This window comes from Zingiber officinale, chromosome 2A (genome assembly GCF_018446385.1).
Source record: "Zingiber officinale cultivar Zhangliang chromosome 2A, Zo_v1.1, whole genome shotgun sequence".
NCBI classification, from domain to species: domain Eukaryota; kingdom Viridiplantae; phylum Streptophyta; class Magnoliopsida; order Zingiberales; family Zingiberaceae; genus Zingiber; species Zingiber officinale.
The window spans coordinates 152,990,128-153,016,690 of record NC_055988.1 but is presented as its reverse complement, the minus strand read 5'-3'; the positions used below and the strand labels follow the sequence as shown (position 1 = coordinate 153,016,690).

Sequence of the window (26,563 nt, the reverse complement as noted above, 5' to 3'; positions counted from 1 at the left end):
CTCATTGATGTACTCCATGTTCCCGACATCAGTAAGAACCTAGTTTCTGGAGCGGCACTAGTTAAGGCCGGATTTAGGCTAGTGTTCCAGTCAGACAACTTTGTACTTACGAAGAATAATATCTTCGCAGGAAAGGGGTACCTAGAAAAGGGTCTATTCAAAATGGTTGTAATGCCTGTACTCCGAAATATTGATGGTAATAAAATAAATGCTTCCAGCTATGTTGTTGAGTGTTTTAATTTGTGGCATGATCGACTCGGACATGTGCATAATAATACTCTTAAACGTCTCGTCAAATTAAATTTATTACCAAACGTCAATGTTGACGGAACACACAAATGTGAAGTGTGCGTGGAAGCAAAAATGACGAAACTACCTTTTCATTCGGTGGAAAGGTCAACGACTCCTTTAGAGTTAATACATAGTGATCTATGCGACTTGAAATTTGTGCAAACTAGAGGAGGTAAAAAATATTTTATTACTTTTATCGATGACTGCACAAAGTTCTGTTATGTCTTTCTTTTAAGAAGTAAAGACGAAGCCCTAGAGGCATTTAGAACTTATAAAACAGAAGTTGAAAATCAACTTGACAAACGAATTAAAATAATTCGTAGCGATAGAGGTGGAGAATATGGTGCACCGTTTAATGAATTTTGTTCAGAATCTGGCATTATTCATCAAACAACGGCACCTTACTCACCTCAATCGAACGATGTTGCCGAACGTAAAAATCGGACACTAAAAGAGATGATGAATGCCTTGTTGATAAATTCAGGCTTACCTCAAAACTTGTGGGGGGAAGCAATATTATCGGCAAATCACATTCTCAACAAAATCCCTCATAAGAAAAGTGATAAAACTCCTTATGAACTATGGAAAGGCCGCGAGCCATCGTACAAATACCTGAAAGTGTGGGGGTGCTTGGCAAAGGTCAAGTACCTAAACCAAAGCAAGTAAAGATCGGACCTAAAACGTTCGATGCGGTATTTGTCGGATATGCCCATAATAGTAGTGCATATCGTTTCCTAGTTCACAAATCAGACATTCCTGATATTCATGTGGGAACAACCATAGAATCTCGGAATGCAATATTCTTTGAAAACGTATTCCCAAATAAGAAGGGAAATGTTGAAAATGATAACAACGGAAGTTCAAACGAGAATGTCGTTACCGAACTTAGCTGTTATAAAAGAACTATTGACAATCAAAACAAAGAGCCACGTCGTAGCAAACGGGCTAGAGTTGAGAAATCGTTCGGGCCAGATTACATGACTTTCATGTCAGAAATGGAACCAAGAACATTAAGTGAGGCTCTCTCTAGTCCCGATGCTCCAATGTGAAAAGAAGCTGTCAATAGTGAGATTGAGTCTATCATGAATAATCATACTTGGGAATTAGTAGACATTCCTTCTGGTAATAAACCATTAGGTTGTAAGTGGATACTAAAACGCAAGTATAAAGCTGATGGATCAATTGACAAGTATAAGGCCAGACTTGTAGCCAAAGGGTACAAGCAAGAGGAAGACCTTAATTACTTCGACACCTACTCACCAGTGACAAGGATTACGTCCATACAAGTGCTAATAGCCATTGCAGCACTGTATGACCTTGAAATACATCAAATGGATGTTAAGACTGCGTTCTTAAATGGTGAGTTGGAAGAAGAAATTTATATGGAGCAACCCGAAGGGTTCATAGCTCCAAGAAATGAGAAAAAGGTGTGTCGACTTGTTAAGTCGTTATACGGACTTAAGCAAGCGCCTAAACAATGACACGAAAAATTTGACAAAGTAATGCTGTCAAACGAATTCAGAATAAATGAATGTGACAAATGCATTTATGTCAAAGACACACCCAAAGGCTATATAATCGTCTGTCTGTACGTAGACGACATGCTAATAATGGGCAGTAATCATGATGTAATCATGACTACAAAGAAAATGTTGACCAAAAATTTCGATATGAAAGATATGGGTCAAGCAGATGTTATATTGGGAATTAAAATTCTCAGGACATCAGAGGGGATAGTTCTAACACAATCCCATTATGTAGAATCAGTATTGAAAAGATTCAATGCGTACGATCTTTCTACTGTAAAAACACCTATGGATCTAAGTCAACACTTAGCGAAAAACCATGGTGAGACCATATCGCAGTTGGAATACTCTCGGATAATAGGCAGTTTGATGTATCTTACAAACTGCACACGTCCGGATATTGCCTGTACGGTCAACAAGCTGAGTCGTTTCACCAGTAATCCAAACGACGCCCATTGGAAGGCATTGATGCGAGTTCTTAGATATTTGAAATATACTATGAACTATGGATTACATTATGGAAAATATCCCGCTGTGTTGGAGGGATATTGTGATGCTAATTGGATATCAGATACAAAAGACTCCAAATCCACTAGTGGATATGTATTCACGATCGGTGGGGGAGCAGTATCTTGGAAATCCACTAAGCAGACGTGCATTGCTCGGTCAACTATGGAATCCGAGTTTATAGCACTAGACAAAGCAGCTGAGGAAGCTGAATGGCTGCGGAACTTCTTGGAAGATATTCCGAGCTGGGAAAAACCTGTACCTGCCGTACTGATCCACTGTGATAGTCAATCGGCGATTGGAAGGGCACAGAGTAGTATGTATAATGGGAAGTCAAGACATATACGTCGTAGACATAATACCATTAGGCAGTTGATCTCGAATGGAGTGATTGCAATCGACTATGTTAAGTCCAAAGATAATTTGGCAGATCCTCTTACGAAAGGGTTGAGTCGAGATCAAGTATCTTGCTCATCAAGAGGAATGAGATTAAAAATCTACAACTGAAAATGACTGAAGTGGAAACCCAACCTTGTTGACTGGAGATCCCAAGATCTTGGTTCAATGGGACAACAAAGTTTCAGAAGTTGTGGTTCAGCACAGGAGATAGTTTATCTCTATCCCAATCCTAGGATGAATTTGTGCTGTCCTACCTCATGTAGTGAGGTTAAGCTTATGCTTTTAGTGACTTCTATACCTTATAAGGTGGAGTATGGTAGGATACTCTTGATAGAAGTGTCACCTATGTGAGTGTGAAGACAGGCCGCTTCAATGAAACACTCATGAATCCAAGATGGTGTCCATGGCCAAACGGAACCAACCATGAGAACCTAAAGTAGGTGAGATAGGTCTCTGTGTGGGTGTTATTGTCTTAGTATACACAAACATCTGAGCAGTTCAAGACATCACGTTCACTGCGCAGCCTAGTATACTCGATAGCATTCCACTACGGAAGGTTCAAAGCCACAAGCTACCTCTCCCGATGCAGTGACTTATCGATTGGACTCTTGTAAAGTGTCAGCATGCATACACGCATTACATTAATTTCCATTCATGTGGGGGATTGTTGGATATTGGGGCCTAAATGGACCAATACGATTTTGAGGAGGAAAAATCGGAAGCCATCAATTGTTGAAAGTCGTAATTGACTTCAAAATTGAAATCTACGTTTCGCGTAGATAGATTTAGACTATTAATTTGCTCAAAACCGATTAAGGGTGAATGAGAAATTAATGTTCAAAGTCGGCCCAAAATAACGTTGGTTATTCATTAAGGAAATGCAAGGGAGAATAGTCCCACATCGGAAATTTCCGATGTGCATTCCTTACTTATTAATGATGTTGAGTTATTGGAGTTAACTCAGAAAAGTACCAGGTACTATCTGCTCAGGGGCGGATGTTGAGTTATTGGAGTTAACTCAGAAAAGTACCAGGTACTATCTGCTCAGGGGCGAGCAGGTGCTCGCACCTGTGAGCCCGCCACGTGCGCAATGGGCGCTTTGGGCGCTTTGTAGGCGCACTTTGCACTTCGCATCGTCGCGAGGTGTGGCATCCTCGTGGGCAAAGGGAGATGACTGGACAGTTGGTTGGGCGAACGGATGGCCGCCGTTGATCAACGTTGATCAAAGAAGTATGGTGGATCGCTTGTGATGCGATCTAGAGCGTTGGATCACAATGAGTCACGATCTGACGGCTTGGGATGAGACATGATCTGAAGCATCGGATCAATGGATCCAGATCCGATGGCTGATAGATCTGAGGGTCACAACTCTTAGATCTGATGGATGAGATTAAAGGGGCTATGTGAAGGGTTATAACTCTTCAGTCCGGACGGCCCAGATTAATCCACCCAAAGGTCACACCCCTCCCTAAAGCCTCTTCCTTCTGTATAAATAGAACCCTCCAGATTGGAATCAAATCACTCAACTTAATCTTCTCTTCCTCAAGTATTCACTCACTCATCTTGTGCATTCAAGAGTCCAAGAAGCCTACGAGAAGGTTCGCTGGTCTCGAAAGTCGGAGTGCTACGATTCCGAGACGATTGTCGTCGTTGTATCTTGGGAACGAATTGCAACAATCCGTTAAGCACCGTAGCGGAGCAATATCGTTTACGGAGATAGTGTCGAACACTAGCCTCGACGATCAGTTTGCATACTTCGGAATTTACCGGCCCCAACACAAATAAAAACTCAGGTAAAATCCATGTTTAATAAATACTCAAGACTTTTCTAGTCCTTTACCTATCTAAGAATATCAGAAAAATTAAAAAAACTTAGTTGTATTAGCCCTTATTTAGATCCTTATCTAGAAATACTCACAGAGAATTTTGAAGACTTAGACATCCCTATAGATTTACTTTCACCATCATATTTACTTCAATTATTAAATATTCAATCTATGTTAGACGTCCTAATCTCAAGACCACAGAAAATAGAAATAATACCTACTAAATATTGGAAAAGAGATAAGGTATATTATAAAATATCCATAATAAATCTAAATCTTACAATTAAGGCAAAGGGTTAAGGTTCATTAACGGGGAGACACAAGAATATACTATGCATATTAAATAATTAATAAACATAGGAGCAATCCAACTTTTATAGTAAATAAAAGATCAATCCAACTTTTATAGTAAATAAAAGATCTAAACAAAAACGTAGACAATTAAAAATGATCTTTAATTAAAAAGATTAAATGATAATTGTCAAAAAAAGATATGTATAAAATATTCGATAAAGACCAATTTTTAAACAAAATATAAAACTCGAAATGATACTCTAAGTTTGATATAAAATTAGGATTTTGGTAAGTAAAAACACATCTTGATTCTATCAAATGAACAACCTTCTCATGTCTAGAAGGACATTTTGAATGGTTAATAATAATATTGGACTTAAAGTAGCACCCAAGAGCTTTCAAGAAAGATAAATGATATTTTTAGAAATGTCTCACTGTTTACATACATCTACATTAATGACATCATAGTATTCTCCAAAATAAAAGATGAATATTTTGCTCATCTACATACTATCTACAATCTTTTTGAGAAACATGAACTTATAGTCTTTAGAAAAAAAAATGAAATTAGCTACAAAACACATAATTTCTAGGAGTTGAAATAGAACAAGGAAAAATTACCCTTCAACCACACATCACAACCAAATTACTAGTGTTTCTACATCACAACCAAGTTATGGCACATAACCTTAAGTATGTGATTACCAAGTAATCACATAATCAATGTTATAAGGAATAAAACATAATCATTGGTTGTTTGATTCAATTTAGGTAATCCAGTAAAATCTTGTTTGTTTGGAGGTTTTAATACATAACCTAATGTGATATTTTACCATATTACCCTTGATTTAATAATGATAATATTATATTATTAATAGTGATATATATATATATATATATATATATATATATATATATATATATATATATATATATATATATATATATATATATAAAAGTTTTTTTTTATATATATGTAAGTTTTTACCATATAAGTTTTTTTGATATATTTTACCATATAAGTTTTATATATGTATATATATATATATATATATATATTGTGTGAGAGAGAGAGAGAGATTACCAATTTATGTTTTTTTTTATTTTTAGATAGTTTTAATTAAATATATAAGTTTTTATGTAAAAGGTATCATTTAGAAAACATAACGAGGAGTGGAATTGTTTTTTAGATTTTTTTTATTTGTGTTTATTTACAAAAACAACCCTCTGTTCTTTATTTTTTTGATTTGTAGACGAAGATTAAGTCTTTTATATATAAAAAAATAATTCAAGAGAATTTCCCTTAATAGTAAATAAAAAAAAATCAGTGATATTTACTAGTTTCTTTGTCACATTTCTCATGAGACCCGTTCTTTTTCAAATATATCAAAAACACATCCATAATTTAATTCCCAAAATACCCATCCATATCTTGTCTTAGTGGGTTTTTTAACAAAAGCTACTCCAAATTGCTTTCAATTAGCTTCCATCAAAACAAATCCATCTGGGAACAACTTTAGACGATACGTATGAAAAAATGCTCTATAAATAAACAAATCGATCTACAAGGATGCTTTAGCAGGATGTTTGCATCCAGACAACAGAAAACTAAACAAAAGGTTGGAAGAGGGAGAACAGATGCTCGTCAAATTATGACAGTTCTTCAGGAACGTTGCACAGCAGATGTTCGTCAAAATCTTTACACTGGTTGAAAGAAACGCAATACATGAGAATGGAATTGATCAAGCTCAAAGAACTAAAAACTGACCCGGAAGGAAAGCAGACATTATTTACATTAGTCACCAAGAACCCAGCACGGATCTATCTATGATTTAAGAACAGCTCCTTCGGTTATCTTCCAGCCTGATTTGGTATACGCCATCTCGTACCTGGTGGTGTCGGTGGTACTGCAGAAATCGTTATGCTCGGGGTGAGCATCGTCAGTCAACTTAGCAGATTCCTCGATTGTAGTCTCCACTGTCGACCGACAGCCATTTAAGGACACAGTGATATTATCGATCATCACACCTAGTAGACTGTACTCCCAGAACCAGCCATGCTGCTTGATCTCAACAGCTCGATCGGTCCATATCTTCAGCATTCGACCATCCAGAATCTGTCCAGAAATTTAGAAGTTATTATCATGTTTCAGAGGGAAATACTATTATACAAGCATCTACAAAGTATGAGCTACCAAGTTAGTATCGATGTCCAGATGACAAAATTATTTATCAAAGTTTCTGTTTGTAAATAAAAGCCTTGGAACTAAGAATCCATCTATATTTTGTGGAAATCTTGGCAAACTAATATAGCTCGTGGCTGTTCATATAATTTAATTTTTAGAATTTACATTATAATTCTTAGTGTACCAAAGACTTTCGAAGAGCAGCTTCAGTATATGGGTGGTCAAGGTAAAGCAGTGAATAGGTATGAAAGTTTAGGAAGTCGATGTGCAAGCAAGAAGCTTGTGGAATGGATTCAGCTGATACGCTATACAAGCTATTCAATATGGCTGGAAATAAAAAAAATTATAATGGTAATCTTTTTGGTCTTCTTTTAGACTAGTACTAAATTGTAAGTTAATCCTATCAAAAGAAGAAGAATGTTGAAATGCCACAAACCAGTAAATAGATCATAACTCACAGCTAAAAGAAGACCAAAAAGATCCCCTACGAGAGACCGCTGTCCATGGCTGTAGAAAGTTAATGCTCTTTTAATCTCACTTCTTTTAAACAAATGACCACCATAACTATGCATTAGATATAAATCCATTGGCAAATTAAACAAGTAGAACATGAAAAAGCAAACAAATTGTCCATTATCAAATATTTCATGTAATAAAATCAATACCAAATGATAACAAAACATAATGCAAACTATCATGGATGAGCGCCATTTGAAATTTAATGTAAAATGATCAATATTTACTCTTTTTATTTATTTTCATACCATTTTGACTTTGTTGATCGAACAATCCTACTACAACAAATACAAATGTTTTGACCATTTAATCTCAATAATAATGACAACTTTTGACAACTCATAACAATTTATAATTTAACATTATACGTTACCCAACCCATCAAATCTGTACAAAAGAAAACTTGCATTAACCAAGACAATATGTCAAATTAAAATATGCTTTCATATATCAATCTAGCAAAACTGGTTTAGTGAAATCATGTTAATTTCATGTAGCTAATTTTACAATTATATTTTAATTTCATCATTATTGTATGTTGCTATTGATAAGATTAAAAAAAAAATCGGTTAAATTTGGTCAGGCGGTTGTGAAAATTGTTGAGTTAAATCAGATTAGGCTCTGTTCCTTAGGATTTTCATATGAAACAAGTTGGACAAACCTTGCTGCCATGGATCCCTACATCAAAATCGAAAAAAAATTAGATGGCATTTTTTGTCAAATCAAACCTTGTGAAATTGTGAATGATCTTTGTTCGCCTATTATTGATTAACTAAGGAAGCACAATGATCTGAGTTTTCCATTTTTCCTTGGATGAAGTACCATGAAGCTAGCAAACCTACTTTAAGATGTCTCTCCATGCAAACGCAGGTTGAAGATCATACCTTTTTCAAGAAGAGGAGTGGGGAATGCTCGCGAGTGGGACGCCTTCCGAGGGGGAAGCTGCTAGGGCTCTTCGCGAAGGGGGAAAGAGTTCGCGAGTGGGGATGGCTTTGCAATAGGGAAGATCGCCGCAAGGAGGTTCGCCGCGCGAAGGATCGCCGCAAGGAGATTCTCCGCAAGGAGGATCGCCACGCTAGGTTTCTGTGAGTCTGGAACACGCGAACACGGGGCGAGAGTCACTTGGGTATTCTAGCGTCGGTGGCAGATTGATATTTGATAAATTTGTGGGGTTATTTTTATTACAATGGATAAAAATTAGAGGCTAATTTTGTCTAAAGAAAATTGTTAACTCCATAATCAAGAAAAATCTTATTTTTCTGAGGTTTTCTGATTCCGGGTTGGATGCCCAATTTGCTGACGTGTCAGGCATGCATTATAACTTGGGAATCATTGATTACCTAAATCAAACAAAGGTTTTGTTAATAACCTTAGATAGATAACCAAGGCTATCAACAATAACCCCCAACCAAACGCACCCTAAGGATGTGTTTGGTTCAAGTTATCATATATAACCTTGGTTATGTGATTACCTGGTAATCACATAACCAAGGTTATGGGGAATAAAACATAATCAAATGTTGTTTGCTTCAATCTAGATAATGCAACCAAAACTTGTTTGTTTGAAGGTTTTAATGAATAACCTAGTTTAATATTTTACTATATTACCCTTAGTTACAAAACCAACGATACGTAAAAATAATAATAATAATATATTATTATTATTATTTAAACTCTACATTTATTTTTTACTTTTATTTTTTTACTTTTTCACGTTTTTATTTATTTTTATATATTTTTTTATTTTTTATTTTTTTGGTTGGTTTTTTGATTTTTTTTAGTTTTTCAATTTTAATTTTTTAAAGTTTTTTTACTTTTATTTATTTATTTATTATTATTTTTAATTTTTTTTATTTTATTTTTTTATTTTTTACGCTTTTTTGTTTTTTTGTTTTTTTAATGTTTTTTACATTGTTTATATTTTTTATATTTTTTTATGTTTTTTTAACTTTTTTATTATTATTTTTTATTTTTTAAAGTTTTTTCTATTTTTTATTTTTTCTCATTTTTAAAAATTTTTTATGTTTTTTTATATTTTTAAATTTTTTATATTTTTTTATTTTTAAAGTTTTTTAAAATATTTTATTTTTAAAAAAAAATTATGTTTTTTTAATTTTTAATTTTATTTATTATTTTTTTCTTTATATTTTTCTTTTTTGTCACATTTTTCTCTTATCTGAGGGTATTTTGGGTAAAAAAAATCATTACCCCCGGAATCAAGAAAAACCTCAGTTTTTCGAGGTTTTCCAATTCCTGGTTACATGCCCCTTTTACTGACGTGTCGGGTATGGAACATTACTCAGGAATCATCGATTATCTAAACCAAACAGGGTTTTTGTTGATAACCTTGGATAGATAACCAAAGTTATCAAGAATAACCCCCAACCAAATGCACCCTAAGAGCTTTCCTTGAGCTTCTTAACTATGCCAAACATTACCTAAAAAAGATTAGAAAAATCAGTGGACCTCTATGTAATAAAACTTCAACTACTAGGCAAAGATATTTTAATCAACAAGATATTAACCTAGTAAAATAAATCAAAGTAATGGTAAAAACTATTCCAGTTCTAACTCTTCCATTAGACACAAACTATATGGTAATTAAATTAAAACAGATGGATGTGAGTCAAGATGGAGAGGAGTCTTATTCAAAAAAAACTTCAAAATATGAACCTAAAATGTCTAAAGCCCTGTGCAGATACACTTTAGGAAAATACAAATAAAAGACTACTTAACTTCCTTAGATTATGAAATCTTAACAGTAATCTATTGCCTTGATGCCTTTATGTTATTTATTTGCAATAAATAAGAAATCATTACCTAACTTCACTTACTAGGACTTACCCTTGCTTAACTAAGTCATGACCTTTTCTTACTAGTCATCTAGTCTTAACTAGACTTTTCTCTTCCAAACATCAAGTCCTATTTGGATTAACCCTTGGTCAAACTGACTAGACTTAGGTAGATTGTCAAACATTAAAATCTTGGAAGCTGATTGCACTGGCAATCTCTCCCTTTTTGATGTTTGACAATTTTTTTAAATTAGGTATTTGGTCCTTAGGGTTTTATACCAAAGTTGGTAGTTAAAATATTTTTAAGTTAAGGTCACTTTTCCCCTTTAACACATATCAAAAAGATTACTTAAGGTTCCCTTGGTTTTGCACTAACAATTTTAAAAACACATGAGAAATCTTTGTTAAAACATTTATTTCAAACATTATTTTTGAAATAGGATTATTTTTGAAAATATCACTTCTGAAATTGCAATTAAAAAATATAATAATTTTCAAAAAGTTTTCAAACATAGTTTTAAAGAATTTTAAAAATTAACTTTAATTTTTTTTTTTTGAAAACTATGTTTGATCTTTCAATCAGGACTCTTCCTAAATCTGACACTTTCTTAGGACTTTGTTAACCACAAGTAATATATCCTATATGTCTTAGAGGTTGATCCAAATTAAACAACAGCTAAAGTATTTTTTAAAATATTTTCTAAAAATTTTTTAAGGAAAGTATTTTCAGAAGTTTTCAAAAGTTTTTTAAAAAATATTTGGGAAGAATGAATTTCAAACTTTTTCAAAAATATTTTTTAAACTTTTTCAAATAATTTTGAAAAGTATATATGTCATATTTTAATCAGAACTCCCTCTCAACCTGACATATCCTTAGAAAACCTTGTTAACCACAAGGAGAACTACCTATATGTGTAGGGGTTGATCCAAATTAAAAGATCTGTTAAAATATATTTTTTTCAAAGTATAAATTTTCAAAATAATTTTTTAAAAGATTTTCAAGTGTGTTTAAAGATTTTTCAAATACTTTTTAAAAATATTTTTAAGAAAATATTTCTAAATTCTTCAAAGAGTTTTCAAAGATTTTAAAAAAAATTCTAATTTTAAAAAAAAAAATCCCCATTTTTTTTTTAAAGTATTTTCCTGAATTTCAAAAACACCTTCCTCTTAACTTAACACACTCGGGTTATCCTTGTTAACCAAGAGAAAATCTACCTAAGTGTCTAGGGGATTGGGTTCTAGTGTTGACCTTGGTATGTGGATTTCTAAGTACTTGTCAACACTCAATATGTTTCAAGTACATAGATTTTTCAAAATTTATATATAAATACACTCAATCAAGCATGAAATTCATTCAAAAATTATTATGTTAAATCGCTATTTTGAAAATAATTTATAGAAAATTATCTATGAATTTTGAAAATTTTTTTAAAATATTTTTAGTTTAATAGTCCTTATAATTTCACCCATTCTAAGTGTTTCAGCACAATCAATCAGAGTAACCTTATGGATTCTATGAGATGTTTTGTCAATTTTATCTAATTTAAAATTTAAGTTTGAATCTAAGGATTGATTCACACTTGAGTTAGACTAAGGTATGACAGTTAGTTGATTAATATTTATTTTAATAATCGACTTCCAGACTGTGGTGAGTCACAAGACTTTCTTAGGTATTGGAGCAACAACTACTTCTAGACAAAGTCTTTTAAAAAAATTAAATATTTAACTTTCTTTCTAAAAACCCTTGGTCTAACTAATCAAGTGTCGATTAAATCTAAGTCCTTCATCATTCTAGATTAAGCATGAATAAAATACTAGTATGAATGACATGACATTTATCGATATAAATTAACATTTAATAATGCACAACGACGGATGCAGGGGGCGCGAGGGGGTGCGGAAGCACCCTCTTACTTTTGACAAAAAAAAATTAAATTAGCATACAGATTAAGAAAATCAAGAAAAGACTGTTCTTGGCGCGGAAAAAGATGATCTTGGAACAACGACGCAGAGAGATCACCCCAGAACCAAAAATGAAAAGGAAGAGGCTACTACCTCTCACGAAAGAGAGAGGCCGAATGAAAAAGACTAATGAATTTAAAAATAAAAAGGAAGTATTTGGCAGAATAAAAGGGAGGATAAAACTGAGAGGCATGTCTCCTTGATAAGAGGGAGGATAAAACTGAGGAGAAAAAAAAAATCTGATTTTGTCCCTCTAGTTCACACTAGTCCCAACTTAGTCCCTCTTCTTTTCCATGTGCCAAATACATCCCTTATCTTTTAAAAAATGTCCCAAAATCATCCCTCCATTTATTTGAACGTTAGTTACTATAACAGAGGAATGCACTATTTCCTAAAATTTAATCTAGAACCCTAATCACACACTCATTCCCCCGCCCCATCCTCTTCGTGGGGCGCCGATGGCAAGGCAGCTACAGCTGCAACCTAAAACTGTAGAAGTTGAAGGAGATGTACTTGATCCACAAGATGAAAGGGGGCATGTTCTGGACGAAGAAGCCTCCGGCGAGCATGAAGATGGAGCAGAGCGTGATGGCTTTCTTGACGCCTGATACGGTGTGTGTTTTGTGGGGTCGATAAGATGATGTGGCTTGGAGTCAAGGCCGCAGGATGGTCAGAAATTAAGCTGACCTGTAGGATAGGAAGGTCAGAAGTCAAGCCTCCGTGGTCGGTCAGCAGTCCAGTTGACGGGGAAGTCAGGAGGATCAGAAGTCAAGCCAACATGGTCGGTCAGCAGTCAGGCTGATATGGACAGCAGGGAGGTCAAAAGTCCAGCTTACGTAGCCCAAAGTCAAAAAAGAGAATTATAAGACACAACCCTGATAGTAAGTAATAAATGGGCTCGTGGGCCATGTATAGCTAAGGATGGTGGAAACTACCAGCAGGTCTGCTATCAGACCCAGCGTGCAAGTCGGGACGTACATGCCTTGGATAGTCAGACAGATGAGGGTCGGGAAGCTGACCCAGCGTACAGGTCGAGACGTACATGCCTTGGATAGTCAGACAAATGAGGGTCGGGAAGCCGACCCAGCGTGCAGGTCGGGACGTACAAGCCTTGGATAGTCAAACAGATGAGGGTCGGGAAGCCGACCCAGCATGCAGGTCGGGATGTACATGCCTTGGATAAACAGACAGATGACGGTCGGGAAGCCAACCCAGCGTGCAGGTTATTGTTGGTTGCTACTCGGAAAACATAGAGGTTCCAGTGTACAAAAATTTTGTACAAAGGTCTGAACCTTTTTCCTAGCTACCATGTGTTCTTTTAAATTAAATTTTGGATCGCCTGCGGAACTTAACACGTTTGATCCAAAACTTAATCTATTTGTTCTTTTAGGTTTTAACTTGGATCTCCTGCGGAACTTAACACGTTCGACCCAAGTCTCCTTAAGTTATTAATTCCATTAAATACTAATTTCCATAAAAGGTTCCCAGTACTGACGTGGCGAGGCACATGGCCTTCTTGGATATGGGAGCAACCACCACCGACTAGACAAAACCTTTAATAGAAAGCTAATATTTAATTTCCTAAAATAACTTTAGGTTAACCAAAGAGAACAATCAAATCACAAGGAAAAGAAAGAAAATGAAAGAACACAACATCGAAAAACATATTCGAAATACTAGATCATAAGCCTCTTGTATTTGGTATTATTTCCATAAATAACTAGCATGATGCGGAAATAAAAATTACTAATTATACCTTGTAGAAAAACCTCTTGATCTTCTACCGTATTCCTCTTCTAACCTCGGACGTTGTGTGGGCAACGATCTACCAAGATGAGAAACCACCAACCACCTTCTTCTCCTCCAAGCAAGGTTCGGCCACAAAGGAAGAACTTTACCAAAGAAGAAAATCAAAATACTAACCAAGCTCCAAGAGATGCTAACTTTCTCTCCTTCTTCTTCTTCTTCTCCAAGTAGTATCCGGCCACCACAAGAACTCCAAGAAAGATGAAGTATTCGGCCACCACAAGAGGAAGAGAGGGAGAGGGTAATGGCCGGCCACAACACCAAGGAAAAAGGGAGAGAAAACAATAGAGGTTGTCCCCCATGAAGGCACCCTCACCCCTTCTTTTATATTCCTTGATCTAGGCAAATTAGGAAATTTAATTACAATAAATTTTCCTTAATTTCCTTGACATGATTTAATTGAGAGAAATAAAATAAAATTTCCCAAATCAATTTCAAGTGGCCGGCCACATCATTGGAAAACAAAAGAGGACAAGTTTTAATCAACAATTAAAACTTCCTAATTTGTTTCCGAAAATTTTAAAAAAATAAAATTTCTCTTTAAAATGTCTTCATGGTTGATAAAAGGAAATTTCTATAATTTTAATTTTATCAACATGTGAATAATTTTTAAAGAAAAAATAAAACATCTCTCCAATCTACAAATAAGGAAAGAGATCTAATCTCTTTCTTTAATCTTTTATAAATCTTTTACAAGAGAGATATTTTAATTTTAATTCTCTTTAAATTATATCTTCCACATAATAATAAAAATTAAAATTAAAATCCCTTTTTAATTTAATTTGGCCGGCCCCCACTAGCTTGGGTTCAAGCTAGGGCCTATATACCTAGGTCGGCCCTAGCTTGGTTCCCAAGCTAGCTTGGCCGGCCCCTATTGGTGGGTATAGAAGGTGGGTATAGGTGGGTATAGAACTCTATAAATAAGAGGCTACGATAGGGACCGAGAGGAGGAATTGGTTTTGGTCTCCCGATAAAATTAAGCATCCCGTGTTAGCCCCAACACACAACTTAATTTTATCAATGATAATTCATTCCACTAGAGAACTATCATTGAACTACCGCACCAATCCCAAATTATATTTTGGGCTCCTTCTTATTATGAGTGTGTTAGTCTCCTGTGTTTAAGATATCGAATGTCCACTAATTAAGTGAGTTCTGACAACTCATTTAATTAATATCTAAGTCCAAGAGTAGTACCACTCAACCTTATTGTCATGTCGGACTAAGTCCACTGCAGGGTTTAACATGACAATCTTTACGAGCTCCTCTTGAGGACATTATCAACCTAGTATCTCTAGGACACGCTTCCTTCTATAATCAACAACACACACTATAAGTGATACCATTTCCCAACTTATCGGGTTTATTGATTCAACGAACTAAATCTCACCCATTGATAAATTAAAGAAATAAATATCAAATATATGTGCTTGTTATTATATTAGGATTAAGAGCACACACTTCCATAATAACTGAGGTCTTTGTTCCTTTATAAAGTCGATATAAAAGAAACGACCTCAAATGGTCCTACTCAATACACTGAGTGTACTAGTGTAATTATATAGTCAAGATAAACTAATACCTAATTACACTACGACCTTCTAATGGTTTGTTCCTTTTCCATTTTGGTCGTGAGCTACTGTTTATAATTTATAAGGTACTGATAACATCATCTTCTGTATGTGACACCACATACTATGTTATCTACAATATAAATTAAATGAACAACTACAAACAAATGTAGACAATTAGACCAAATGTGATTCTTTATTCATAATAAATGTTTACAAAGCTTAGGCTTTCAGTATACATTCCAACAATCTCCCACTTATACTAATGACTAAGCTGCCATATCTTCTACCATACATCTGATTCCCATTCCCTCCACATGCCGATCGAAAGCTTTCGTCGGAAGGGCCTTAGTGAAAGGATCTGCCAGGTTATCCGCTGATGCAATCTTGGTGATGACAACTTCTCCTCGCTTCACAATATCTCGTATCAGGTGGTACTTGCGCTCTATATGTTTACTTGCCTTATGAGCTCGTGGTTCCTTCGAGTTTGCAACTGCACCACTATTATCACAATAAATTGTGATGATTTTGGGCAAACCAGGAATCACATCTAAGTCCATTAGAAAGTTCCCGAGCCATACAGCTTCTTTAGCGCCTCAGAGGCTCGTATTCGACTTCCATGGTTGAGTCCAAAACGCATTTCGCTAACACTCCTCCATGAAATGGCTCCACCTCCTAAAGTAAACACATAGCCCGATGTAGACTTACTGTTATCCCTATCGATTGGAAATCAATCCTTGTAACCCACAGGGAGTAGATCGTCGCTTGGTAAACTAGCATATAATCTCTAGTCCTTCTCGTGTACTTTAATATATGCTTTACGGCAGTCCAATGTCCTTGTCCAGGGTTACTCGATATCTTTGACCATGCCCACGGACAGGTCTCGTACATAGCATTGCATACATTAGGCTTCCTACACCAAGCATAAGGAGCTGCTTTCATGTCCTCTATCTCTTTTGATGTCTTTGGAGACATCTCTTTAGATAGAGCTACTCCATGTCTAAAAGGTAAGAAACCTTTCTTGGAATCCTGCATGCTAAAGTGAGCAAGGATTGTATCTATATATGAAGCTTGGGATAGACACAACATTCTTTTCTTACGATCCCTTATAACTTTGATCCCAAGAATGTGTGCACATTCTCCTAAGTCCTTCATATCAAATTGTTTGGACAACCATACCCTTACGTCTGATAATACCTTGACATTGTTGCCAATTAACAAAATATCATCTACGTATAGTACAAGAAATACCACCACGTTTCCGTTACACTTCTTATATACACAAGACTCATCCGGACTTTGAATAAATCCATATGACTGGATTACTTCATTAAACCGGATGTTCCAAGACCTTGAAGCTTGCTTTAGTCCATAAATGGACCGATTGAGCTTGCACACTAGATGCTCTTTGCCTTTTTCAATGAACCCTTTTGGTTGCTTCATATGGATGTTTTCTTCAAGACTTCCATTAAGGAAAGCTGTCTTGACATCCATTTGCCAAATCTCATAATCCATATGAGTAGCAATGGATAAGAGTATCCGGATAGACTTAAGCATGGCTACCGGTGAAAAGGTCTCCTCATAATCGATTCCCTCTTTTTGAGTGTACCCTTTTGCAACAAGCCTAGCTTTGAAGGTTTCTACCTTCCCATCTGTCCCTCTTTTCCTTTTATAGATCCACTTGCATCCAACGGCTTTTATACCATCGGGTGGTTCTACAAGCTCCCAGACCTTATTAGAGTACATAGACTCTATTCAGAATTCATTGCTTTTTACCAAGATACTGCATCTATATCTTGGAGTGCTTCGTCATATGACACGGGATCAGGGTTCATGTTTACCGGATCAAGTCCGAAAAACATGAATCTTCAGTGCCTTACAACCCTCCCACTACGACGAGGCATGCGTGGTTGTGTATCATGTGTGACACGTGTTGCGGTCTCTTGTGGTACTTCATCTTGTCTTGTTGGTACTGAGTAGACATGTCCTCTCTAAGTTCTTCTAAAACAACTTTACTCTGGGATTGTGATCCATTATATAGTCTTCTTCTAAAAGCGGGCATTGGTGCTAACAATGACCTTCCGGTCTTAGGACTATAAAATAAACCACCTTTCGTTCCTTTGGGATATCCTACAAACACGCGAACTTATGACGAGATTCTAACTTATCAAGATCTGGTTTCAGCACATGTGCTGGACTACCCAAATCCGAATATGTCTTAGACTGGGTTTCGCCTATTCCACAATTCTATGGGAGTAGAAGAAACTGATTTAGAAGGTACTAAGTTCGGAATATCTTCTTTGTTTCAGAGCATATCCCCAAAACGAATTTGGTAATTCGAATAACTCATCATCGATCTAACCATCTCCATAAGAGTCCTATTCCTTCGTTTTGCTACACCATTCTGTTGGGGTGTTCCAGGTGCGAATAATTGGGATTGAATCCGGTCTCGATAAGTAATTCCTAAACTCTCCTAAGAGGTATTCGCCACCACGATCAGATCGTAGTGTCTTGATACTTTTACCTAATCGTTTCTCCACATCAGCCTTGTATTCTTTGAACTTGTCAAAGCACTCGGACTTGCGGCGCATTAGGTAAATGTATCCATATTTTGAATAATCGTCTATGAAAGAGACAAAATATTCAAAACCTCCTCTTGCCTGGACAGACACACAAATCGAGTGAACCAACTCTAACACTTCTTTGGCTCTATACCCTTGGCCTTGAACGGCCTCGTGGTCATTTTACCTTCTAAGCAAGATTCACAAGTTGGAAAATTTTCCAACTCTAATGAACTCAAAAGTCCATCGGCTATAAGCCTCTGAATCCTACTTAAATTAATATGACCAAGTCTTAGATGCCAAAGATATGCTTGGTTCATTTCAAGGTTCTTTTCTCTTATTAGAATTAGAAGATGAGTTATAAATTTCCATGTTTTGCTTTGTGGAAGAAATTGGATTTAAAATATACAAATTGCCAACTAATGCATCAGAACAGATAATCACTTTATTTCTTTTAATAACTACATCGTTACTGAAAGAAACTGAATATCCATCTAAAAACAGTTTAGAAACTGAAATTAAATTCTTTCTAAAACTGGGTACATAAAGACAATTTCTTAAAACCAAATTTCTATTTCTACTAAAAGACAAGTAGACGTCTCCCATCGCTGCCACCTTAGTAGCATTGCCCATGTAGACGGTAATCTCCCTTGAGATAGTCGTCGGGTTTCTGGAACCCTGCAAGGAATTGCAGACATGATCAATGGCTCCGTATCTACACACCAGGTCTTTGGTAGATAACACCGCTAAACATGTTTCAACAACGAGCATGAGATATACCTTTGTTTTGGTTCCTACGAGGACATCCACCTTCCGATGTCCTGCCTGCTTGCAGATGAAGCACTTGCCCTTGGCTTCTTCACTCCTGCATCCCGTACACTGAGATTTATTCACTTTCTTTCTTGAGCCAGCTTGTTTCTTCTTCTTCTTTCCTTTCGGTTTAGAAGTAGAACCATTTTCAGCAAAGTGAATTTGAGAATTGTGACGAAATAATCCTTCTGCTGCTTGAAGTTCTGTCAGTAGTTCCCCTAATAAATCCTTTTATTCATATTATAGTTCAGGCGGAACCGCTCAAAACTTCTAGGTAGCGTTTGGAGGATCATATCGATCTGGGTTTCCATCAATTTCTCCTCCAAGGATCTGTTCAGATAAGCCATCATCTTTAGGATATGATCCTTACAGGAGTACCCTCTTGCATGGTGGCTGTCATTATCTTTCTCATAGCTTCTGTCTAGAAGCCCTATCCTGATGACCAAAGAGCTCCTTGAGATTGTTCATAATATCATAATGGTCGTTGGTAAATCTTGATGTTGCAATACATTTGACATTGAAGCCAAAATGTAACACGCGCCATCTCATCCGCTTTTACCCATCTCTTATGATATTCAATCTCCTCTTGGTAGATTCACCATGGGTGCATCGGGACAAGGTTCGGTCAAACAAATTTATAGCTTGTAAGAACAATGTCCAGGTTCCTTTTCCAATCTATGTAATTAGGTCCAGTAAGTCTATTTTGTTAAAGTATGATGGACAGTGGGTTGAAAGTCATCCTAAGAATCACAAATAACTTTTGGTCAGAACTCTAAATTTAGAATAATATTGATTCCTCAAACAATACTATTTTAAATTAACCAACACCTCATCACACCGTGAATTTTGTATGCCACGTTAGTGTGGACGTATATAAATTCAACATTTGTAAAAGGAGGGTTTTAACCCATTAATTTTATTGTCTTGTCAACCTAACTTTTGACAAATAAAATTAATAGTTGGTATTATTTGGTCACACAAATAATAATAGTGACTCCGTTGGGAGGATACTATTAGATGTGTCTAAGTGTATACCATTACTTGACACTAAGTCCATTAATAAGATTATGCCCCTTCCGTTGGGGAAGATCACACGCTCTTAATTAATTTCCTATAGTCATCCAAAAATGGAAGTCTGTTCTAGTGATCCGCAAACAAGCTCATCCGTTATGGAGGAAGGCACTCAGAGCCAACGCAAGCTTGTTGCATCACTTACAAACCAATAATGGAGACCATGGGATTTATTTAAAATCCCTCTCCCACTTAGTTATTTATAAATGAGGAATTTTAACTATGCTAGCCTACTTAAACTTGTAAACTAACATGCACACACACAATATAAAAGCAATAAATAGAAAATTTAATTTTCAACTATTATGGCTTTTATCTCTAATTGTCCTCCGTGTGTTGCAAGCTGTTGCCATATTTGGCCACCATCACCTAATTGTCGCATCCATCTTGCTCCTAGTTTCGCTGCGCCTCTGGTCCTTAGAAGGTTCCACGCTTTGCAAGATTCGATCCGCGACATAAATAGAATTTTACATTTTTGATCCTATATTCCATAAAAGGAATGTACATGTATCTAGATCAAAAATAAAATCCTAATAAAACTAAATACAACTCCTGCTGTATTTTAATACAATCATGCACACACATATAAATTGCCCTTGACATGTCCAAGGGTAATCACACACATAATTAACTAAAAGCCATAATAGTTGGATCCTGCATCCACAAAGTTAGCACATCCTACTATCATCCTGCCTAAATTATGTATGACATGTGCATAATTAAACTAAATACCAAATACACAGAGGCAAAACCCTAGCTCTGATACCAATTGTTTGTTGCTACTCGGAAAACCTAGAGGTTCCAGTGTACAAAAATTTTGTACAAAGGTCTGAACCTTTTTCCTAGCTACCATGTGTTCTTTTAAATTAAATTTTGGATCGCCTGCGGAACTTAACACGTTTGATCCAAAACTTAATCTATTTGTTCTTTTAGGTTTTAACTTGGATCTCCTGCGGAACTTAACACGTTCGACCCAAGTCTCCTTAAGTTATTAATTCCATTAAATACTAATTTCCATAAAAGGTTCCCAGTACTGACGTGGCGAGGCACATGACCTTCTTGGATATGGGAGCAACCACCACCGACTAGACAAAACCTTTAATAGAAAACTAATATTTAATTTCCTAAAATAACTTTAGGTTAACCAAAGAGAACAATCAAATCACAAGGAAAAGAAAGAAAACAAAAGAACACAACATCGAAAAACATATTCGAAATACTAGATCATAAGCCTCTTGTATTTGGTATTATTTCCATAAATAACTAGCATGATGCGGAAATAAAAATTACTAATTATACCTTGTAGAAAAACCTCTTGATCTTCTACCGTATTCCTCTTCTAACCTCGGACGTTGTGTAGGCAACGATCTACCAAGATGAGAAACCACCAACCACCTTCTTCTCCTCCAAGCAAGGTTCGGCCACAAAGGAAGAACTTTACCAAAGAAGAAAATCAAAATACTAACCAAGCTCCAAGAGATGCTAACTTTCTCTCCTTCTTCTTCTTCTTCTCCAAGTAGTATCCGGCCACCACAAGAACTCCAAGAGAGATGAAGTATTCGGCCACCACAAGAGGAAGAGAGGGAAAGGGTAATGGCCGGATACAACACCAAGGAAAAAGGGAGAGAAAACAATAGAGGTTGTTTCTCATGAAGGCACCCTCACCCCTTCTTTTATATTCCTTGGCCTAGGCAAATTAGGAAATTTAATTACAATAAAATTTCCTCAATTTCCTTGACATGATTTAATTTAGAAAAATAAAATAAATTTTTCAAATCAATCTTCAATGGCCGGCCACATCATTGGAGAACAAATTGGACAAGTTTTAATCAACAATTAAAACTTCCTAATTTGTTTCCGAAAATTTTAAAAAAATAAAATTTCTCTTTAAAATCTCTTCATGGTTGATAAAAGGAAATTTCTATAATTTTAATTTTATCAACATGTGAATAATTTTTAAAGAAAAAATAAAACATCTCTCCAATCTACAAATAAGGAAAGAGATCTAATCTCTTTCTTTAATCTTTTGTAGATCTTTTACAAGAGAGATATTTTAATTTTAATTCTCTTTAAATTATATCTTCCACATAATAATAAAAATTAAAATTAAAATCCCCTTTTAATTTAATTTGGCCGGCCCCCACTAGCTTGGGTTCAAGCTAGGGACGGCCACCCTAGGCCGGCCCTAGCTTGGTTCCCAAGCTAGCTTGGCCGACCCCCTTTGGGTGGGTATAGAAGGTGGGTATAGGTGGGTATAGAACTCTATAAATAAGAGGCTACGATAGGGACTGAGAGGAGGAATTGGTTTTGGTCTCCCGATAAAATTAAGCATCCCGTGTTCGCCCCGAACACACAACTTAATTTTATCAATGATAATTCATTCCACTAGAGAACTCTCATTGAACTACCGCACCAATCCCAAATTACATTTTTGGGCTCCTTCTTATTATGAGTGTGTTAGTCTCCACATGTTTAAGATATCGAATGTCCACTAATTAAGTGAGTTCATGACAACTCATTTAATTAATATCTAAGTCCAAGAGTAGTACCACTCAACCTTATTGTCATGTCGGACTAAGTCCACCTGCAGGGTTTAACATGACAATCTTTATGAGCTCCTCTTGAGGACATTATCAACCTAGTATCTCTAGGACACAGTTTCCTTCTATAATCAACAACACACACTATAAGTGATACCATTTCCCAACTTATCGGGTTTATTGATTCATCGAACTAAATCTCACCCATTGATAAATTAAAGAAATAAATATCAAATATATGTGCTTGTTATTATATTAGGATTAAGAGCACACACTTCCATAATAACTGAGGTCTTTGTTCCTTTATAAAGTTAGTATAAAAGAAACGACCTCAAATGGTCCTACTCAATACACTCTGAGTGTACTAGTGTAATTATATAGTCAAGATAAACTAATACCTAATTATACTACGACCTTCTAATGGTTTGTTCCTTTTCCATTTTGGTCGTGAGCTACTGTTTATAATTTATAAGGTACTGATAACATCATCTTCTGTATGTGACACCACATACTATGTTATCTACAATATAAATTAAATGAACAACTACAAACAAATGTAGACAATTAGACCAAATGTGATTCTTTATTCATAATAAATGTTTACAAAGCTTAGGCTTTCAGTATACATTCCAACAGGCTTATCAAATGGGCCACAGAGTTGGGAGAATATGACATACAGTATCAGCCGTGCACCGCTATTAAGGCATAGGCCTTGGTAGATTTCTTAACAGAAGTACATCAAACCAGCTCTGAAGAAACATGGAAGATCTATGTGGATGGGTCTGCTAATCATCATGGAAGCGGGGTCGGGGTCTTGGTAATATCTCCTCAAGGAGATATACTCCAATTGGCGGTTCGATTGAATTTTCGAGCCACGAATAATGAAGCAGAGTACGAGGCTTTGTTGGTCGGACTGCAACCAGCCAGGCATGTAGGGGCCGCCCGGATAATCATTTATTCGGATTCCCAGTTAGCGACTCAGCAAGTTACCGGCAACTTTGTGATAAATTGTGATAAATTGCAAATGTATCGGGAAGCTTATGAGAAGATGAAGGCAGAATTTACAGAGGTCACTGTAACCAAGATACCCAGGTCGGAGAATGAGCGGGCAGACGAGTTAGCAAAGATGGACAGTTCCTTAACTACTTGGGTGCTGGATCGGTCAACGACACAAACTTTTCTGATAACCCAGATAGATCTGCAAAATAATGCAGAAGCAACTATTAATTGGAGGGCACCCATGATCAATTATCTCAGGCAGGGTATCTTACCAACTGATCCAGAGGAGTCACAGCTGATTCGGAAGCAAGCGCATGCTTATGTAATGATTGGAGATCAGCTCTACAAGAGGTCCTTCTCTCGACCTTTACTTAAATGCTTGGGAGTAGAGGAAGCAGACCAGGCCTTGCGAGAAATACACCTGGGATGTTGTGGCAATCATGTAGGCGGTCGGACATTATCTTACAAGGTGCTCCTAGCCAGATATTTCTGGCCTACTTTACAGAGGGATGCTCACAAGTTGGTGAACATATGCTTGTCTTACCAGAAACATCAAAACTTGACACATCGACCTACGACCCTGTTGAGAACGTCTATAATTTCCTGTCCTTTTGATCAATGGGGCATGGATATCGTGGGATCATTTCCGATGGCGCCAGGTCAGAGGCGTTTCTTATTAGTGGCAGTGGACTATTTTTCTAAATGGGTAGAAGCAGAAGCCTTGGCTCGAATCACAGAAGATGCCGTCATTCAATTCCTATGGAAGAACATTCTTTACAGATTTGGTATTTCTCACAAGTTGGTGTCTGACAATGGAAGACAATTTTAAGGACAAAGAATCCAGGCCTGGTGCAAGGGATTTGACATAACACAAGCCTTCACTTCAGTAGCCTATCCGCAAAGCAATGGTCAGACCGAGGTAATCAACAGAGAAATAGTACGAGGTCTGAAGGTCAAGTTAGATCATGTCGGGGGCAATTGAGTGGAAGAGCTGCCAAGCATTTTGTCGGCATATCGTACAACACCTTGGGAAAGCACAGGTCTGACACCGTTCCACTTGGTTTATGGCAATGAAGCAATGGTACCCATAGAAATTGGAGTGCCATCAGTCAGAAGGACATTATATGATGACGAAAACATAGAACTAAGGTTGGCTGAGCTAGATCTTATTAGCGAGACCCGGGACCGAACGGTGGCTCGGCTGGAGGCTTATCGACAGAGAATGAGACAAAACTATAACAGGAGAGTGATTCCTCGGTTCTTTGGAGAAGGAGATCTGGTCTGGAAGCAAATCAAGCCAGTGGGGGACGTGACTAAGCTAGCACCTCAATGGGACGAGCCTTACAAAGTCATTAAAAAGTTAGCATCCGGAGCTTACTATTTGCAAGATGAACAGGGCAAGAGGCTAGATCGACCCTGGAGTGCTAATTACCTGTGACCTTATCGAGTTTGAAGAAGCAGGTCGAGAAGTGTAAGTTGGGTGATAAGCCGGTTTGTCCCTTATCCAACAAATTAGGATAGCAGACCAGGGAAGAGTAGATCAGGGAAAGTAGAAAAAGATGTGAAAGCAGAAATTATATATCCTAATACTTTTTGTGACAAAAGCTAAGCAATTTTAGTAAAGGCGAGCCTTAAAGTGCAAGTGAGGAAACGACAAAGTACTTTACAAGAAATTCTCAAGTCATTATGTACAAGAAGCCAAAAAATATCATTCGAAAGGAGCAAATATTTCATCTGGTATCTTTTTAAGGATCCGATCATGGTCTAAAAATTCAGGAGGCGGAAGGGACTTTAAATAGTCTTGCTCGTAAAGTTGTCGCAGAGCCCCGCCCGCCCTGTAGATAATAGACGTGGAAAAATGATGTCCCACCTGTGCACAAAATTATGGAGAACGCAGATACAGAGCACGGTTCCGCAAGCAGCGATCGTTCTCTTCCTCTCTGTAAATAGTCAAAGCTGTTGATACGCCCTCTGTGGTGGCCCTAGCCTGAGCCAGTTCGCTTCGGGCAATAGTCAATTCTGTTGCTTGGGAAGTTAGCTGGGTCTCTTGAGATTTCAAAAGGGTCTCCTGCGATTTTAACTTTTGGTCTTGATCCTGCACCAGAGTCTCGGTAGCACGCAGCTACTGAGCCAACTGATCCATAGCTCTTTGATGCTCCAAAGCCTGCTGATTCATACTCTGCTGGTGTACAATATCAACTTGACTTTGCTTTTCCTTGAGATCTCTAAGTTCATGGGTGGTTCAGGCTAGGGATAATTCCAGACTATTCTTCTTTTTGGTCAAATCTTTTATTTCGGCCCGCAAGGCATGGCTAGCTTGGGCAGGATCATTCAGTTGCAGTTCCAGTTCAGCAACATAGTCTCGCAGCATCTTATTCTGATAATGAATAGCATGGAAGGAATGGTTCACTACCAGAGATTCTGCATAAGCCTGGTGTTAGAGTGTATACTAAAAGCCTAGCTTTTGGTATAAACATTTATCTAGAAATAAGAATCACATTGGTCAAATGTCTACATTTGTGATAAATGTAGTTGTTCAATTAATTTATATTGTAGATAACATGGTGTGTGGTGTCACACACAGAGGATCATGTTATCAGTACCTTATAAATTATAAACAGTAGCTCACGACCAAAATGGAAAGGAACAAACCATTAGAAGGTCGTAGTGTAATTAGGTATCAGTTTATCTTAACTATATAATTACACTAGTACACTTAGAGTGTATTGAGTAGGACCATTTGAGGTCGTTTCTTTTATACTGATTTTATAAAGAAACAAAGACCTCGGTTATTATGGAAGTGTGTGCTCTTAATCCTAATATAATAACAAACACATATATTTGATATTTATTTCTTTAATTTATCAAAGGGTGAGATTTAGTTCGATGAATCAATAAGCCCGATAA

At 36.5% G+C, this 26,563-nt stretch overlaps 1 protein-coding gene and 1 long non-coding RNA gene across 2 annotated transcripts; one reads left to right on the top strand and one right to left on the bottom strand.

Annotated features, from left to right (window-relative positions):
* Window positions 1–6,463: 6,463 nt before the first annotated feature.
* LOC122042781 lies at window positions 6,464–8,678 on the bottom strand. Its single transcript, XR_006129358.1, has 3 exons — window positions 8,429–8,678; window positions 7,487–7,535; window positions 6,464–6,959 (listed from the first exon to the last, which is right to left on the bottom strand). It is a non-coding gene; the product is annotated as an uncharacterized LOC122042781 (long non-coding RNA).
* Window positions 8,679–12,756: 4,078 nt separating this feature from the next.
* LOC122044141 lies at window positions 12,757–24,485 on the top strand. The gene is made up of 2 exons (XM_042604677.1): window positions 12,757–12,883; window positions 23,389–24,485. The coding sequence occupies exons 1-2, from the start codon at window positions 12,757–12,759 to the stop codon at window positions 24,483–24,485; spliced, it is 1,224 nt and encodes a 407-aa protein (XP_042460611.1).
* Window positions 24,486–26,563: the final 2,078 nt, after the last annotated feature.

Bases quoted from the DNA above. Each gene is read 5' to 3' on its own strand.
- LOC122044141 (XM_042604677.1), top strand. From the start codon at position 12,757: ATGGCAAGGCAGCTACAGCTGCAACCTAAAACTGTAGAAGTTGAAGGA. The intron at 12,884-23,388 runs GTGATGGCTTTC...ATTTCTTAACAG, and splicing joins GCATGAAGATGGAGCAGAGC to AAGTACATCAAACCAGCTCT.